This window comes from Tachypleus tridentatus, chromosome 10 (genome assembly GCF_004210375.1).
Source record: "Tachypleus tridentatus isolate NWPU-2018 chromosome 10, ASM421037v1, whole genome shotgun sequence".
In the NCBI taxonomy this organism is placed as follows: Eukaryota; Metazoa; Arthropoda; class Merostomata; order Xiphosura; family Limulidae; genus Tachypleus; species Tachypleus tridentatus.
The window spans coordinates 3,049,288-3,069,637 of NC_134834.1; the positions used below are offsets into that span (position 1 = coordinate 3,049,288).

The following is a 20,350-nucleotide window of genomic DNA, read 5'->3' on the forward strand; positions in this document are numbered from 1 at the left end:
ATAAAATAAGTACCAAAATTAGAATTTTCCACTTTGTTGTCGCTTCTCGTTGTTTGCTTGTTATAAACAATAAACATTTATATGTATCAAATTCACGAACATTTTCATTTTAATGTATATTTTTCTGCCGTAATATCACTTCCCTCTCGTGTTAAGAACTTCACTTATTTCAAATTGTGGGAGGTATATCCTGTAAGTTTATAGACATGTACGTTTTAGCCAGAAAATTTGTTTTAAAAAATGTTAAAAGTGATCAACCTTGAACTTAACTAGATTTTAAATTCGGTGCAGTATTTTTAATCTTATCCGAATATATACTTTTATCACAGCATAAGGAGAGAATCAAAGTTGAAATTCAAGATAGTAAATAGGCATAAAGCATTGAATTTGAACGTGTTGCTGTTAGTCCTCGTTTGGCTTTCATTTTCAAGAAATAGAACTAAGAAACACGCTGAAGGTTTGTGAAGGTTTGTTCCTAAATTCGGTGATATCTTGTAAATGTTTACTTTATAAATATTATAGAATATTATTAGAAGTAGAAAGAATAATTTCTTTGAAAATGGAATTTTATAAATTTGTTATTCTATCAGTTGTCATAAATGTTAGTATGTGTTTGATTTCTTTTAGTGTTAGTACTAGATAACCAGTTGTTCTATTTTTAGTTTTGTTTTTTAGATTTCTCTCATGGACTGCATTTTTGTTGTCTAATTTCCTAAGTTAACCTTTCATTTTTCGCCTTGAGTAAAGAAAAATTTAAACCTGCTCTGCATTGAAATATATATGCAAAAACGGCTCGTTTGGGTTGAGAAAATATTTTACATAGAAGAGTTTTTGCATATATATTTCTCTACAAGTGGGTTTTCTCGACATCACTGCTCTGCAGTGTTCAAGAAATCATTAATTCTCATGTTAAAATGCTGGCCTCCAATGCTTCAGATTGTAGCTTATTTCAAAACTTAGTCACTATATTCTTAAAATAAACTTTAGTTTAGCCCTTTTCTTAAATACAGTTTTTAAACTTCCATCCTTTTGTCCTATTATCTTTAGAAATGTCGCACAAATTCTAACTGGAGAATACTTATTGTATCAGATGTCTCACAAAATAATTTTGTCAATTTTGAATGAGAGCACCTTTTACCCTTCTAACGATGTAAAGTAATTTATATGTAAACCTTTGTGAACCTGACGATGACTGAAGAAGGTCGAAACGTTGTTCGCTCCTCTGCATAAAATTTTCTCAACCCAAACCAGCCGTTTTACATATATATTTCTCTACAAATGGGTTTTCTCGTAATCACTGAATGTAAAGTAATTCTTGTAATATGTATAGGTAATATAAATTAGTATATGTATCAACATCTTAATGAATACTGTTAATGAAACTAATATTAAAGAAAGCATATAATTTTTACAAAAAAAATTTTTTTTTTGTAAGTTACATCCTTGAGAATACCAGGGTTCACAAGAACCTGAAATCCCAAGTATTTCTTGCACAGATTTATGAGTATGGGCACAAAAACATGTTTCATATAAGTACATTTACACAGAAATTTTAGCGAATGTGTATGTGGAAAGGAAAAAGAAAAAAAAAACACATTAATTTTGGTGTTCGAATACAGTTACAAATTTCAGAGTAATCATAGATAATAAGTACATTATGTTTTGAGATGGATGTTAGGCTTGTGCATGTAAGCAATATTTGAGGCTTTAGATGTTACATGGTTTCTGTACTTTTCAAATACATTACACACTTTTCAGTGAAATAAAAGAAAGTCGTTGAATTCTCTGTATTCTCAGGGAACCTATTAATTGGTCAGGTCTCATGAGTTTAGCCCTAACATTGACAGTTTGTAATCAGAAGAGACACAAATTTAATCAAGTTGTGAATTGGTTGTTTTTAATGTGTATTATCTGTAACAACTGTTACACCTGAGACAAATGGTCTGATTGTTGGATGACTGCATGGGTTTTTCACTTTCTGTAAAGAGTTCAAAGCTTGACATTTGGAATTTGACATCCAAGAATATTTTACCCAAAATTTTGATATAAAATGGAAAAACTTGTTTGTGAAGTTGTTTAACTATGTCAGTGAAGTCTGTTAAAATTGTACAACTAGGTTAGTAAAACCTGTTAAATTGTCCCAACAGTAGAAGTAACCAGTTAATATCAATTAGTGTCATGTAATTAATATTATGAATAAATTAAACTGATGTCATAATAATAAAATTGTAGGTAAAATTAATATTTAATTTACTGTTGGAGTATCTAAGGTAATGATGTTATAATTAAAGTTATGATGTTATAATTAAAATAATGTTTGTTATTAAAGTTATGATGTTGTAATTAAAATAATGTTGTTATTAAAGTTATGATGTTGTAATTAAAATAATGTTGTTATTAAAGTTATGATGTTGTAATTAAAATAATGTTATTAAAGTTATGATGTTGTAATTAAAATAATGTTGTTATTAAAGTTATGTTATAATTAAAATAATGTTGTTATTAAAGTTATGATGTTATAATTAAAATAATGTTGTTATTAAAGTTATGATGTTATAATTAAAAATAATATTTGTTATTAAAGTTATGATGTTATAATTAAAATAATGTTGTTATTAAAGTTATGATGTTATAATTAAAATAATGTTGTTATTAAAGTTATGATGTTATAATTAAAATAATGTTGTTATTAAAGTTATGATGTTATAATTAAAATAATGTTGTTATAATTAAAGTAATGATGTTATAATTAAAGTAATGATGTTATAATTAAAGTTATGATGTTATAATTAAAGTTATGATGTTATAATTAAAGTAATGATGTTATAATTAAAGTTATGATGTTATAATTAAAATAATGTTATTAAAGTTATGATTTTATAATTAAAATAATGTTATTATTAAAGTAATGATGTTATAATTAAAATGTTATAATTAAAGTAATGATGTTGTAATTAAAATAATGTTGTTATTAAAGTAATAATGTTTTACTGTCTTTTGATAAATCCATATATCCAAGTCTCTCTTGTGAGAATAGTCAGTTAGTTGAATGTAATAAATTAATGAACTTGACAATTAATTATGAAATTTCACTGATCATTTAGCTTTATCTGCAGTATGAAGTTGGCATTATGTTCAATAAGTCATCAAGATAATGGTCTGTTGCTAGTGGTAAAGCTAAAATAATCTTATGGTATATTATGCAAATTGATTACAAGTGAGAAGGGATAATTCCATGTACAAATTACTAGATTTCACCTAGAATACTGTGTACAGTTTTGGTTTCATATAATAAGATGGGAAGTTGACTTGTTGGAAAGGAAGGCTACTAGGTTGTCGTATGGGGATAGATTTAACCTGTATTTTCTCTCGAGAAAGTGATCTTATTAAGGTTTACAGACCAAGAATGATTGTTAAAATAAAAGTCTGTTTTTACCTGAAGATAACAGGAAAGATGAAATAAAGTTTAAGATTTTTGTGAGTCCAAGTATGATAATTATTAATGAGAAATTACCTATTTCATTAAATGTTTTGTGTTATTATTATAAAGTCTGTTGCTTTGTGATTTCCAGATACTGTAGCCAGTGTGAATGTGGAAATATGAGCAGTACAAATCGTGGATTTTCATTTGGATTACAACCTCAAACTCAACAGTCTGTTGGAGGTTTCACTGGTGTTAGGTAAAAGTCTGTGTAATTTTATCTATAGTATGGATATTACTTTTCTTGATAGGAGGGGTGGATTTGAGCCCGCAGAGCTCAATTGGTAGAACCTTGATGTAGGAAATCTGCATTGACTGGTGTTTACCACATTTGGCTATACTGGTGGATGTGAATTCATTGCTTTCATGAAGGAGCTATCACGTTCAAGTTCCAAGAAAGAAACCCATGACTTGACTATCACGCTATAGATACGCAAAATATCTGTGTAGCAGATGACTCCTGACCTGACAATCACAGTATAGATATACAAAATGTCTGTAGCAGATAACCTCTGACCTGACTATCACAGTATAGATACACAAAATGTCTGTAGCAGATAACCTCTGACCTGACTATCACAGTATAGATACACAAAATGTCTGTGTAGCAGATAACCCCTGACTTGACTATCACAGTATAGATACACAAGATGTCACTGTAGCAGATAACCTCTGGCTTGACTATCACAGTATAGATACATAAAATGTCTGTGTAGCAGATAACCTCTGGCTTGACTATCACAGTATAGATACACAAAATGTCTGTGTAGCAGATAACCTCTGACCTGACAATCACAGTATAGATACACAAGATGTCCCTGTAGCAGATAACCTCTGGCTTGACTATCACAGTATAGATACACAAGATGTCCCTGTAGCAGATAACCTCTGGCTTGACTATCACAGTATAGATACACAAAATGTCTGTGTAGCAGATAACCTCTGACCTGACAATCACAGTATAGATACACAAGATGTCTCTGTAGCAGATAACCACTGACTTGACTATCACAATATAGATACACAAAATGTCTGTGTGGCAGATAACCTCTGACTTGACTATCACAGTATAGATACACAAGATGTCTCTGTAGCAGATGACTCCTGACCTGACCATTACAGTATAGATATACAAATTGTCTGTGTAGGAGATGACCCCTGACTTGACTATCACAACATAGATACACAAAATGTCTCTGTAGCAGATAACCTCTGACTTGACTGTTATAGTGTATACACGTAATTTTAACTATTGTTTGTTTCTCTGTTTGAACTTAAATAGATTGTGAGGTAAGTTGCCTTAAACATTTTAATATGGTGTTTGTTGTTAAATGAAACTAAAAACCTGAGTTTAACAAAAACTAGTAACCCATATGTGACACTCAGCTGATATACTAATAACTTAATGCTCTGAGACATAATGCGAGTCCATCCAATTAAACATGAAAAATGAGAACTCTGACAAACATGCTAAAGTTAATTCACCAGTTTTAAACACTGACAGAGTTAAGATGAGTTTTAAGCATGTGTTATAACTACAGTTGTGCTGTACATATTTAAATTATAAAGTAAGGGTTTTGTTGGGTGGACATAAACTAATGTTTAAATTCTATGCAGTTAGAGTTTCTGATTTTATTGTTGTAATGTTTGATGTTTTGTACTGTTTGCATGATGCTTGACAAAGAAATGTTTTTCACCGTCAGTACCACTACAAGTCAACCCACTTCTCTTCCTCTTCTCTTTGGTTCCCAAACAGGAAGTAATGTTACAGGTATGAAAAATTTAGGTTACATAAGTAAAAAAACTGTTTTGTTAGACTGTAAAATAACAATCTTTAACACTCCTACGAAAAGACATTTCTAGTCCTGATATCTCCAAGCACGTTCCCCTGGCTGTGGTTTTTGCTAGATAGTAGATAGGGACAGTGGGAATTTCGTTAATCCATTCATTAATGGATTTAAATGGCAATTTCATTTAAATACAAAATTATTAGCCTAATATTAATAACCTTTCAGTTGCTCTGGGGCCTATTAGGCCCCACTTTTCATAGGAGTGTTAAATATATTTTACTCAAAAAAATTTATATTAGAAAAGTAAGTAATGGGTTACAGAAAGCTGTAATATATTTAACTTTTCTAAGTTGGTGAGTCAACAATTGTTATTTTAATATTTTATTTTAAACTTGATTGTTATATAAACAATAACAATAAAATACTTTAGATATTTTTTAAGGTAAACTGATTGTTTTCAGGAACAAATACCTTAAGTTGTTTTGGAAACAAAACAACAGCTTCGGCACCTTTCAGTGGTCTTATGAGCACACAGCCAGCAACAAGTGTCACGGCAGGAGTTACTGGAAGCTCTTTCATGGGTTTACCAGCTTCCAGTACAACTACAGGCCTTTCCACTGGAGTTGCATTAGGTACTTGCTTAGTTGATTCAAAGTTTTAAAAATTAATTTTAAAATTCAGTTTAACCCTTTTGCAGTAGGCTAGGTATGATATACACAAATGTGTATACATATTTGTACATGTTAATTATTTGTACTATAACTTTGATACAGTATGTGTGTTACAAAATTCCCCCGAGACTTCTAGTGAACATTACCATTTTTTACACACACAAAATCAGGTTTCTTTAATGCAGTATTTGTACTAAAAATGTGTTTGTGAAAACGTTGAGGATCTCATTGCTAGACTGAGAGCAAAGTAATTTCATCCTAAAAGATCTCAAATATTATTTTCATAATCTCTAAAACCTGCTAAATACATTTTAAATGTTTGATTTTAGTAAGAATTTATATTCTGTGTGTTATATTCTATACCCTAACTGTGTGGGACGTGTTAATTTGACTGACTTCATAATCATTGGATAAATAAATAAATAAAAGAAATAAAAATAAATTGTTTATTTCATGCTATAATTAAGACAAATTATACTGAGGAAATACAAATGTCTAAGTGGCTTAAGTCTCATAAGATTATATATATAATATTCCAGTCATACCTAGCTAACATTACATAGCTTGTATTGCTTTTGTTCACATGCACTCTATATATATATCCAAAAATATAAAACTGACCTGTGGTCTTTACAAAGTGATGCTGTCTTGACTGTTTTAGTACACTAGTATTTTGTAATATACAGTCACATTTCAATTATTATACTTTATATATGTATATAGATTATTACTATTTAGAAATAAGTTATTAAATTTATTTTTCTTAAAACATAGAATAATAAATAAAGAAATAAAGCAAACAGTTATCTTTCCAGCTACAATCTTTGAACTTGGTTGCTAAGCCTTTTTTTAAAATTTTGCACGTGAATGATATGAAACAAAATATATTGTTGAAGGTTTACACACACACAAACACACAGTTGAATAACCAAATAAATGATAAATTACTATATCAAAATACCATAGAATTCTATTATAATTTATTTAGTGTAATAACTAATTTGTATTTAGGAAAAAAAATATGAAACTAAAGATACAACCTACTTCCTTGACGTCTTGGTTCAAAAGAACATGGTTGCCTTTTCACAGATTAAAGTGGGTGAGAAAACCACTAGGGGACATTCTGAGTTGTGATCCATATGTCGTACGTTGAAATAAGAGTATATAAGGGACCATTTTAAAAAGTTGAACAGGGGTCACCGTGTTTGAGTCAGTACATAAGCCATATCTCGGCAGAATAAAAAAGATATGAAGTTCTTATTTTATATTCTAGCTTGTTAGTATTAGCGATGTGTATACCTAATTTGTACAAAACTACAGACTTGGTATTTTGACATCACAAATATCTAATTTTAAACAATGCTACATTCAACATACCACGTGACTTGCTAAAATGTATATTTAGGTGTGTTCTTTTAATATTTACTTTAAGAAATTAACTCATATATAATATTAACTGTTGAACTATTGTTCAATTTCATACCAAACTTATTGACATAGATTCATTAAATAGTAGTTCAATACAATTTTAAATGTAAATCAACAAATGAGATGATGTGGCCTTTAACTCATGACCCTTTGCAAAAGTGTTAAAGGTAAATTGTGGCTACAGAAAACATTTTTATGAGTTAGAAATTAAACATTTAAATTGTTTAAGAGATAAGTTATTTCATGTTAATATTTACCTATGTAGATAAACTTAAAAAATGAACTCGATAGATCACATAGTTGAATAGTTTAATAACTTGTTGTTTTGAAGTATCTGAGTGGTATATTTTAATGTCTTTTTTGTGTGTGTGTGGTTAGTTCTCTAGCTTTTCTTTAAGACTAACAGGATTTGTAACAACATGGCTGTGATTTAATTTCTCAGTAGATTTAAAAAAGTTTTAGGTGTGTTAATCTAATATTTGTACCACACTAAAATTTTGGTAAATACCAACTATTATCTGTAAACATGGTTAGCTGCTCCCTGTATTTCTAGATGATAGAAAGTAGGAAGCTCTCTTGTACATAATATGGTTTTGCAGGGACTTCTGTGGCTCCATCTTTGGGTGGATTTGGACTAGGTCAAAGTGGTTTGAATGTTACCACATCAATACCAACAACTTCAGCACCCATTGGATTAGGTGGTGTTGACTTAAAGTCTACAGGAGCAGCAAGTGAGTGCTGTGATAGATTTTGATTCTTGTGGTTTTGTTGTTGCTTAAAATTCTGTGTTAGTTGTAATATGTTTTTAGTGAATTGTGAGATTAAGTAATAATGTTACACTCTTAGTTTAAAAATTACTGAACTATATATTCACATCCAGCAGAAGTTACACCTTTTGACTTGAGAGTTTATCTTTCCACCAGTAGATCTAAGGACTGTAGATAGACATGTTGATGGTTACTGGAACAGTGTTGTCAAAATGTTCTGGTAGCTGAGGAAGTCCCCTGGTAAAATGTGCACTTGCTACATCCTGCAGAGCAACTGCTAGATGTATATAATTCATAACTTTGTCGTTAATGTGCAGTCACATGCAGTCCTTCTAATTTGTATGTGATGATGTACATTGGCATCAGTATAAGTTTTTACAATTGCTATTTTTAACATGATGTTATCTGGTACATGGTTGGAATATTGATCACTTTGTGTAACTTTCTCTCATGTTCGTCATTCTTGGTCAAGTATTGCATCTTAAAATTCTAGTTTGTGCAGGTCTTGCAGATTTTTATGAAACAGATTTTTATGAAGAAGCTTGAAGCTGACTTCACAGGGTTTAGATATTGTCAAAATATCATTTGTTCCTTAAGAAGAAATAAATATTTAATTACATTTTCAGTTCAATGACTGGCTGTTAAAATTTTATTTATAATTGAATAAATGTGAAGTTATGAACAGTGATTTTGATTGTTTTGTAACTGAATGCTGTGATATTAATATAGATTGCAGAAAGCCTCAGTAAAATAACAAAAAAAGGTTGATTCTCATAAAAAATTGTATATCTTGATCTTTCTGAATTTCAAAACATGCCAGTTTTTCATAACAGATCACTCACATCTATAGGGTTCGATTCCCTTCAGTGGATTCAGCAGATAGTCTGATGTGGCTTTGCTATAAGAAAACACACATATACACATTCTACAATGAATGGAAATTGTACAACAACAAACAAAAAGTGTCCATGTATACATCCCAGTATTGTTTTATTTTGAATAAAATATTAGATTCTATCCTGTGTATAACAAGTAAGTTCAGTATGATAAATGAAACTAGGCCAAACTTAATTATTTTTCTTGTTCAAGGAAGCTTGTACCCTCAGGAGACATGATAATCTAAACATATTACATTGTAAACATTCTACATTGTTTTTAATGTGAATATTTTTTTAAATCCATTTTGCCATTTGAGTTAATTTAATCCTTTGAGTTGCTTTAACCCTTGGTCAACAAACTGCTTCCATTGTAAGTACAACTTTCTTAAACGTGGAAATATTAGAATGTTGTTTTACATGGGAAGAAATTGTTGGAAATTTCCCTTCTGCTAATGAGAGTCAGCTAGAAACATGCATTGACCATCTGTGCCAACAGCCTATATCAGCTTCTTGCTGTTTCTTTAAAAAGTTTCTTTTAATGTACTTACTAATACTAATTACATTAAAATATATTAAAGTGGTTTAATCCAATTTTAAATTTAAGTTAGTAAAAATCTCACGAAAGAGGTTTGGAGAGTTAGGTGTGTTCAGTCAATGGAGAAGTTAACATTCTTCTTTGTGTACACAACCTTTGTTTATTAATGTGGAATTTAAAATTATGTTTAGTTTGACCATTATGAGGTTTGTTACATTCACATGTAGTTTGATATATACCTTTTGTTTGTGTGTTGATGTTGCTATACAGTTTCTTTTCCAGTAATAATGCATTGCGTAATTAAATTTCACTTGTATTTTTGTTTTCTGATATTAACATACATAAATGGTAGAACTAGCCAAACTACCGATGTAATTAGAAAACTTAATTATTTTCTTATTTTTAAGCCATTTAATAAAAGTAAAAGAATAGTTCCTAGCACTAAAAATAAAAACTGTTTTACAGAAAGCTGTGTATATATTAAGTTTGAAGGACACAAAAATGTACTTGCCAAACTAGACATGACTTTAAATGCACCATTAATGAATGCAAAGGTTGTGTACATAATAAAAGTATGTTTGGGTCTCTGCTGGTCAAATGTATCATAGAAACAGGACACTTAATACTGGTCAAACGCACTGTAGAAACAGTCGACTCAATACTGGTCAAACACATTGTAGAAACAGGTCGTTCTGTACTGGTCAGACATATTGTAGAAACAGGACACTTAATGCTGGTCAAATGCATTGTAGAAACAGGTTGCTCGGTATTGGTCAAACGCATTGTAGAAACAGTCGACTTGGTACTGGTCAAATGCACTGTAGAAACAGGTTGTTCTGTACTGGTCAGATATATTGTAGAAACAATTGGCTCAATACTGGTCAGACATATTGTAGAAACAGGTTGCTCAGTATTGGTCGAACGCATTGTTGAAACAGGTCAGTGACATAAAACAATAATTTTAAATTTACCCAAGACAGCAAATGAGTTTATTATCTATTGAAGTTATGTATTGTAAATCAAATAATCATTTGTTAAATAGAGATGTAATGTGGTGTTAATGGTGAATTACAGTGAGTGTGTTGATTTTCATGTAAAGTCCACTTTTTGTATAGATTTGTACTTTTGGTGATGGTAGCAGAAAATATTAAAACATGCAGAGTCATTTCTAATTTTTAAAAAAGTTTAATGTGGAACATAAACATTGTTTTGCATAAATAAATATAAATTTGTTTGTTTTCTATACAATGATGGAGAGAATATTAAGGAATGTTATTTAGTATCATAATGAATTTGTGTTAATAAATGTTTTTCTGTGTTACATTAAAGGTGGAAAAAATGAATCTGGAAAAAAGTAGGTACAAAGATACGTTATATATATTTATATTTAATACGTTATATATATTATGAGTTTCTAAGTTCTTTTGAAAAACTTTTACATTTTCCTAACTTTAACAATGTTTCAGTCATGTTCAAACAGGCCAAGCTAACTAGTGTATACAAATAATTAAAACTAAAGATACAGCATAAAAAAATATCCATCAGACAAGGTTCAGAGTATTGGTTGGAATTTACAACTTTTTGATACAATTTTCTGTTTTAAACAATTGTTTAACATGAGACATATTGGATCTGAATACATTAATCTGCTGTAGTCTCTAACTCTTATTATTTCAGGCTTAGCACTGTAGGTCTTCCCTTTAATCATATCTTACATCTTTGAGATATATTTACACTTTGTACTTATATCATAATTTAGAATTATATATTTGTTTGTGTGTGTGTGTGTGTGTGTGTATATATATATATATATATTTATATAATCTTCCTAGTGACAGCAAGACAATCAAAGAAACTCTTTTACCAAATGAAATTAGTATCACTTTAGAATCTTTCAAGTAAGTTAATATTTGATTCACATGTTCTTTAAACAGACCAGTGTAAATGTGCTTATAGTGCAGGACAAAAAATAACAATATATCATAATTATTTATTATAATGTATAACTAAAATATTATTAACACACAACTGGTATGTTTGGATGTAGCTTTAGTTTTGAATGACATCTTATATTCAGATACTGTTAGTGAACCCTTTTACATGTGGTATTTCAGTTTTTAAGAGAACACGTCACATCATTAAGTTTGAAAGTTCTTCCTCATATCTTTCATCAAAACATCTTCAAAATGAAAATCTAATTGATATATTTATGTCAGCATTTGGTTTTGTTTTGAATTAAAGGGACCAGTTTGCTAACCATATTATTAAACCTAATTTTGGACCTAGTTAAGCTAGAAAACTAACAGGACTACTTCATGATATGATACAGGACCTAGACAGCTGGTTAAGATAGAAAAGTAACAGGACTACTTCATGATGTGATACAGGACCTAGACATTTGGTTAAGATAGAAAAGTAACAGGACTACTTCATGATGTGATACAGGACCTAGACAGTTGGTTAAGTTAGAAAAGTAACAGAACTACTTCATGATATGATATAGGACCTAGACAGGTGGTTAAGATAGAAAAGTAACATGACTACTTCATGATATGATACAGGACCTAGACAGCTGGTTAAGATAGAAAAGTAACAGGACTACTTCATGATGGGATACAGGACCTAGACAGTTGGTTAAGATAGAAAAGTAACAGGACTACTTCATGATGGGATACAGGACCTAGACAGCTGGTTAAGATAGAAAAGTAACAGGACTACTTCATGATATGATACAGGACCCAGACAGTTGGTTAAGATAGAAAAGTAACAGGACTACTTCATGATGGGATACAGGACCTAGACAGTTGGTTAAGATAGAAAAGTAACAGGACTACTTCATGATATGATACAGGACCTAGACAGCTGGTTAAGATAGAAAAGTAACAGGACTACTTCATGATATGATACAGGACCTAGACAGCTGGTTAAGATAGAAAAGTAACAGGACTACTTCATGATGGGATACAGGACCTAGACAGTTGGTTAAGATAGAAAAGTAACAGGACTACTTCATGATGGGATACAGGACCTAGACAGCTGGTTAAGATAGAAAAGCAACAGGACTACTTCATGATATGATACAGGACCCAGACAGTTGGTTAAGATAGAAAAGTAACAGGACTACTTCATGATATGATACAGGACCTAGACAGTTGGTTGAGATAGAAAAGTAACAGGACTACTTCATGATGGGATACTGGACCTAGACAGTTGGTTAAGATAGAAAAGTAACAGGACTACTTCATGATATGATACAGGACCTAGACAGCTGGTTAAGATAGAAAAGTAACAGGACTACTTCATGATGGGATACAGGACCCAGACAGCTGGTTAAGATAGAAAAGTAACAGGACTACTTCATGATATGATAGAGGACCTAGACAGTTGGTTAAGATAGAAAAGTAACAGGACTACTTCATGATATGATACAGGACCTAGACAGCTGGTTAGGATAGAGAAGTAACCGTGTAGACTTACTAATGATTTAGTAGTAATATTTGTGTATTTTTATCCTATAACAATATTAGTCATCACTGTTGTTGTTAATCTGTTAATTATGATACCTTATCTTAGAAAGTATGTTAAAGACCAAAAACTTGTTCGAGAAGAAATATCCCGAGTGTCTTCCAAGAATATACTTAAAGTGCAGGATGAAACTGCAGCACTGAAACAGTTGTTGTCTGAAGTTTCAAATGGTTTACAGAGGAATGCAGTAGCCATTCAAAGAATGAAGGAGGAATCAGCTCAGGTAATGTGTGTAACACAAAGTTAACTGACAGTTATGTAGAAGGAGGAATCAGCTCAGGTAATGTGTATAACACAAAGTTAACTGACAGTTATGTAGCAGGAGGAATCAGCTCAGATAATGTGTGTAACACAAAGTTAACTGTCAGTTATGTAGAAGGAGGAATCAGCTCAGGTAATGTGTATAACACAAAGGTAACTGACAGGTATGTAGCAGGAGGAATCAGCTCAGATAATGTGTGTGACACAAAGTTAACTGGCAGGTATGTAGCAGGAGGAATCAGTTCAGGTAATGTGTGTAACACAAAGTTAACGGACAAGTATGTAGAAGGAGTAATTAGCTCAGGTAATAACGCGTGTAACACAAAGGTAACTGACAGTTATGTAGCAGGAGGAATCAGCTCAGGTAATATGTGTAACACAAAGTTAACTGACAAGTATGTAGAAGGAGTAATTAGCTCATGTAATAACGCGTGTAACACAAAGTTAACTGACAGTTATGTAGCAGGAGGAATCAGCTCACGTAGTGTGTGTAACACAAAGTTAACTGACAGGTATGTTGCACGAGGAATCAGTTCAGGTAATGTGTGTAACACAAAGTTAACTGACAGTTATGTAGAAGGTGGAATCAGTTCAGGTAATGTGTGTAACACAGTTAACTGACAGGTATGTAGCAGGAGGAATCAGTTCAGGTAATTTGTGTAACACAAAGTTAACTGACAGGTATGTAGAAGGAGGAATCAGTTCAGGTAATGTGTGTAACACAAAGTTAACTGATAGTTATGTAGCAGGAGGAATCAGCTAAGGTAATGTGTGTAACACAAAGTTAACTGTCAGTTATGTAGAAGGGGGAATCAGCTTAGGTAATGTGTATAACACAAAGGTAACTGACAGGTATGTAGCAGGAGGAATCAGCTCAGATAATGTGTGTGACACAAAGTTAACTGACAGGTATGTAGCAGGAGGAATCAGTTCAGGTAATGTGTGTAACACAAAGTTAACTGACAGTTATGTAGAAGGAGGAATCAGTTCAGGTAATGTGTGTAACACAAAGTTAACTAACAAGTATTTAGCAGGAGGAATCAGTTAAGGTAATGTGTGTAACACAAAGTTAACTGACAGCTTTGTAGAAGGAGGAATCAGTTCAGGTAATGTGTGTGACACAAAGTTAACTGACAGGTATGTAGCAGGAGGAATCAGTTCATGTAATGTGTGTAACACAAAGTTAACTGACAGGTATGTAGCAGGAGGAATCAGCTCAGGTAACGTGTTTAACACAAAGTTAACTGACAGTTATGTAGCAGGAGGAATCAGTTCAGGTAACGTGTGTAACACAAAGTTATCTGACAGGTATGTAGCAGGAGGAATCAGTTCAGGTAATGTGTGGGACACAAAGTTAACTGACAGTTATGTAGAAGGAGGAATCAGTTCAGGTAATGTGTGACACAAGGTTAACTGACAGGTATGTAGAAGGAGGAACTCATCAGGTAATGTGTGTAACACAAAGTTAACTCACAAGTACGTAGCAGGAGGAATCAGTTCAGGTAATATGTGTAACTCAAAGTTAACTGACAGGTATGTAGCAGGAGGAATCAGTTCAGCTAATATGTGTAACACAAAGTTAACTGACAGGTATGTAGCAGGAGGAATCAGTTCAGGTAATGTGTGTAACACAGTTAACTGACAGTTATGTAGAACGAGGAATCAGCTCAGGTAATGTGTATAACACAAAGTTAACTGACAGGTATGTAGCAGGAGGAATAAGCTCAGATAATGTGTGTAACACAAAGTTAACTGTCAGTTATGTAGAAGGAGGAATCAGCTCAGGTAATGTGTATAACACAAAGGTAACTGACAGGTATGTAGGAGGAGGAATCAGCTCAGATAATGTGTGTGACACAAAGTTAACTGACAGGTATGTAGCAGGAGGAATCAGTTCAGGTAATGTGTGTAACACAAAGTTAACTGACAGTTATGTAGCAGGAGGAATCAGCTCAGGTAATGTGTGTAACACAAAGTTAACTGACAGTTATGTAGCAGGAGGAATCAATTCAGGTAATGTGTGTGACACAAAGTTAACTGACAGTTATGTAGAAGGAGGAATCAGTTCAGGTAATGTGTGTAACACAAAGTTAACTGACAGGTATGTAGCAGGAGGAATCAGTTCAGGTAATGTGTGTAACACAAAGTTAACTGACAGGTATGTAGGAGGAGGAATCAGTTCAGGTAATGTGTGTAACACAAAGTTAACTGACAAGTATGTAGAAGGAGTAATTAGCTCATATAATAACGCGTGTAACACAAAGTTAACTGACAGTTATGTAGCAGGAGGAATCAGCTCAGGTAATGTGTGTAACACAAAGTTAACTGACAGTTATGTAGAAGGTGGAATCAGTTCAGGTAATGTGTGTAACACAAAGTTACCTGACAGGTATGTAGCAGGAGGAATCAATTCAGGTAATGTGTGTTACCCAAAGTTAACTGACCGTTATGTAGGAGGAGGAATCAGCTAAGGTAATGTGTGTAACACAAAGTTAACTGACAGTTATGTAGAAGGTGGAATCAGTTCAGGTAATGTGTGTAACACAAAGTTAACTGACAGATATGTAGCAGGAGGAATCAATTCAGGTTATGTGTGTTACCCAAAGTTAACTGACCGTTATGTAGGAGGAGGAATCAGTTTAGGTAATGTGTGTAACACAAAGTTAACTGACAGGTATGTAGCAGGAGGAATCAGTTCAGGTAATGTGTGTAACACAAAGTTAACTGACAGTTATGTAGAAGGAGGAATCAGTTCAGGTAATGTGTGTAACACAAAGTTAACTGACAGTTATGTAGAAGGAGGAATCAGTTCAGGTAATGTGTGTAACACAAAGTTAACTGATAGTTATGTAGCAGGAGGAATCAGCTAAGGTAATGTGTGTAACACAAAGTTAACTGACAGTTATGTAGAAGGTGGAATCAGTTCAGGTAATGTGTGTAACACAAAGTTAACTGACAGATATGTAGCAGGAGGAATCAATTCAGGTTATGTGTGTTACCCAAAGTTAACTGACCGTTATGTAGGAGGAGGAATCAGTTTAGGTAATGTGTGTAACACAAAGTTAACTGACAGGTATGTAGCAGGAGGAATCAGTTCAGGTAATGTGTGTAACACAAAGTTAACTGACAGTTATGTAGAAGGAGGAATCAGCTCAGGTAATGTGTATGACACAAAGTTAACTGAGATGTATGTAGCAGGAGGAATCAGCTCAGATATTGTGTGTAACACAAAGTTAACTGTCAGTTATGTAGAAGGAGGAATCAGCTCAGGTAATGTGTATAACACAAAGGTAACTGACAGGTATGTAGCAGGAGGAATGAGCTCAGATAATGTGTGTGACACAAAGTTAACTGACAGGTATGTAGCAGGAGGAATCAGTTCAGGTAATGTGTGTAACACAAAGTTAACTGACAGTTATGTAGAAGGAGGAATCAGTTCAGGTAATGTGTGTAACACAAAGTTAACTAACAAGTATGTAGCAGGAGGAATCAGTTAAGGTAATGTGTGTAACACAACGTTAACTGAAAGTTATGTAGAAGGAGGAATCAGCTCATGTAATGTGTATAACACAAATTTAACTGACAGGTATGTAGCAGGAGGAATCAGCTCAGGTAATGTGTGTAACACAAAGTTAACTGACAGCTTTGTAGAAGGAGGAATCAGTTCAGGTAATGTGTGTGACAAAGTTAACTGACAGGTATGTAGCAGGAGGAATCAGTTCATGTAATGTGTGTAACACAAAGTTAACTGACAGGTATGTAGCAGGAGGAATCAGCTCAGGTAACGTGTTTAACACAAAGTTAACTGACAGTTATGTAGGAGGAGGAATCAGATGAGGTAATGTGTGTAACACAAAGTTAATTGACAGTTATATGGAAGGAGGAATCAGTTCAGGTAATGTGTGACACAAAGTTAACTGACAGGTATGTAGAAGGAGGAATCAGTTCAGGTAATGTGTGTAACACAAAGTTAACTAACAAGTATGTAGCAGGAGGAATCAGTTCAGGTAATATGTGTAACACAAAGTTAACTGACAGGTATGTAGCAGGAGGAATCAGTTCAGCTAATATGTGTAACACAAAGTTAACTGACAGGTATGTAGCAGGAGGAATCAGTTCAGGTAATGTGTGTAACACAGTTAACTGACAGGTATGTAGCAGGAGGAATCAGTTCAGCTAATATGTGTAACACAGTTAACTGACAGGTATGTAGCAGGAGGAATCAGTTCAGGTAATGTGTGTAACACAAAGTTAACTGACAGTTATGTAGCAGGAGGAATCAGTTCAGGTACTGTGTAACACAAAGTTAACTGACAGGTATGTAGTAGGAGGAATCAGTTCAGGTAATTTGTGTAACACAAAGTTAACTTACAGGTATGTAGTAGGAGGAATCAGTTCAGGTAATTTGTGTAACACAAAGTTAACTTACAGGTATGTAGAAGGAGGAATCAGTTTAGGTAACGTGTGTAACACAAAGTTAACTGACAGTTACGTAGCAGGAGGTAATAATGTGTGTGACACAAAGTTAACTGACAGGTATGTAGAAGGAGGAATCAGTTTGGGTTGTTACATGCATAACACAGTTAACTACAGTTATGTTGGAATAGGAATCAGATGATTTATTAACTTGTTTAACAAGAAAGTTGTGTAATAGCTGTGAGGCCTTTTAAACATAACTCACATTAGCAGAGACAAGCAAACATTTGTAGCCAATTTAGTACCTTATTTAAGTGTTTCTTTAAATACAATATTTGAAGAGTTATGTAAAATAATTCTAATTCCAGACACCACAATCTAAATATTCAGTTGTGTTAAGCCTAACACAATAAAGTATCACCTCTATTCAATAGACAAATAAATTAACACTGTAACCTTTACATATTTTCTCCTTTAGATATGGCCGTTTGCTGTGCTTATTATGACCAACAGATAAACTTGTATAGTTACTGTGGGACTTAACATTAGACCTTCTTAAAAATTTTGATATTTTAACTTCTTGTACAAAATACGTATTAAAGTATATTTAAGTTTATCTTTCCTTCACATCTGTTGAAATGAAGTGGTAGGATGGTGTGCACACTTTTACAGGGCAGAAGGAAACTGAGTACTGTTGTAATACATTCTGATTATAGTATTATGCGATAAAAACAAATATATATTCATCTCAAGTGTGAACTTGTTATTATGTACAAAGAAAGTGTTGATGTCATTCTAGTATTTAAGTTTCTAATATTTTGTTGTGGCAGTATAAAGTGTAGCAGAGATAATTAATTTGTTTATTGTTCATAATTGTCATCAATATAACCATTGGAGAGAAAGTTTAACACTGTAGTTTATAAAACTACTTTAAACTTAATTATTTAACTTTTATTAGGAACTAAAAGATGCAGAGATTGCTCACAGAACAAAAGACACACCACCAGCGCTACAATTTGAAAACACAGCTCCTACTGGGTGAATGTCTGTTTATTATGTCTCTTTTTATAACTGTCTACCGTTTTGTAAAATCTTATAAAGGATAGGATATAGCTTAAATAACCAGTATGTCATAAAACAAAATCTTTGTGCTTCTTAGCTTAGTTTTTATCATGTTAGCAATTTTGAAAAAACTGGACATAAAATTTGAAAATTTATTAGAGATGTTTAAGGAAGGTGTAGTATAGTTGAGAGATGTTTAAGGAAGGTGTATAGTTGAGAGATGTTTAAGGAAGGTGTAGTATAGTTGAGAGATGTTTAAGGAAGGTGTATAGTTGAGAGATGTTTAAGGAAGGTGTAGTATAGTTGAGAGATGTTTAAGAAGGTGTATAGTTGAGAGATGTATAAGAAAATGTGTAGTATAGTTGAGAGATGTTTAAGGAAAGTGTATAGTTGAGAGATGTAAGGAAAGGTGTATAGTTGAGAGATGTTTAAGGATGGTTTTAGTTTACTTGAGGGATGCTTAAGGAAAGTGTAGTTTAGTTAAGAGATGTTTAAGGAAGGTGTAGTTTAGTTAAGAGGTGTTTAAGGAAGGTGTAGTTTAGTTGAGAGGTGTTTAGGAAAGGTGTAGTTTAGTTGAGAGATGTTTAAGAAGAGTTTAGATGAGAGATATTTAAGGAAGAGTGTAGTTTAGATTGAGATGTTTAGAAAGAGTGTAGTTTAGATTGAGAGATATTTAAGAAAAGTGTAGATTTAGATTGAGAGATACTTAAGGAAAAGTGTTATTTGGTTGAGAGATATTTAAGATAGTTTTAGTTTAGTGAGAGATGCTTAGAGATAGTTTTAGTTTAGTGAAGAGATGTTTAGAGATAGTTTTAGTTTAATGAGAGAGATACTTAAGGATGGTTTTAGTTTAACTGAGAGATGCTTAGGATGGTTTTAGATTTAGCTGAGAGATGTTTAGGGATAGTTTTAGTTTAGTTGAGAGATATTTAGGAAGGTGTAGTTTAGTTGAGAGATGTTTAAGAAAATGTAGTTTAGTTGAGAGATATTTAAGAAAGGTGTAGTTTAGTTGAGAGATATTCAAGAAGGTGTAGTTTTAGATGAGAGATATTCAAGGAAGGTGTTGTTTGGTTAAGAGATATTCAAGAAAGGTGTTATTTGGTTGAGAGATGTTTAAGGATAGTTTAGTTTAGTGAGAGATGCTTAGGATGGTTTTAGTTTAGCTGAGAGATGTTTAGGAATAGTTTTAGTTTAGTTGAGAGATGTTTAAGAAGGTGTAGTTTAGTTGAGAGATGTTTAAGAAGAAGTGTAGTTTAGTTGAGAGATGTTTAAGGAAGGTTTAGTTTAGTTGAGAGATGTTTAAGAAAGCTTTAGATTTAGTTGAAGATGTTTAAGAAATAGTTTAGATTTAGTTGAGAGATGTTTAAGAAGGTTTAGTTTAGTTGAGAGATGTTCAAGGAAAGGTGTTATTTAGTTGAGAGATGTTCAAGAAGAAGTGTTATTTAGTTGAAGATATTTAAGATAGTTTAGTTTAACTGAGAGACGCTTAAGATAGTTTTAGTTTAAAGAGATGTTTAAGGAAAATGTAGCCTTTAG

At 32.5% G+C, this 20,350-nt stretch overlaps 1 protein-coding gene across 1 annotated transcript in view; it reads left to right on the plus strand.

The window, feature by feature from the left end:
* The first annotated feature begins 170 nt into the window (after positions 1–170).
* Positions 171–20,350, plus strand: part of LOC143228636 (nucleoporin p58/p45-like) — a 34,460-nt gene continuing 14,280 nt past the window's right edge. The window contains exons 1-9 of the mRNA XM_076459863.1: positions 171–192; positions 3,573–3,680; positions 5,185–5,252; positions 5,733–5,903; positions 7,970–8,101; positions 10,880–10,904; positions 11,383–11,448; positions 13,124–13,298; positions 18,711–18,790. Of these exons, the coding sequence (XP_076315978.1) occupies positions 3,601–3,680; positions 5,185–5,252; positions 5,733–5,903; positions 7,970–8,101; positions 10,880–10,904; positions 11,383–11,448; positions 13,124–13,298; positions 18,711–18,790 (797 nt within the window). The 5' untranslated portion in view covers positions 171–192; positions 3,573–3,600. The remainder of the gene's footprint in view (positions 193–3,572; positions 3,681–5,184; positions 5,253–5,732; positions 5,904–7,969; positions 8,102–10,879; positions 10,905–11,382; positions 11,449–13,123; positions 13,299–18,710; positions 18,791–20,350) is intronic.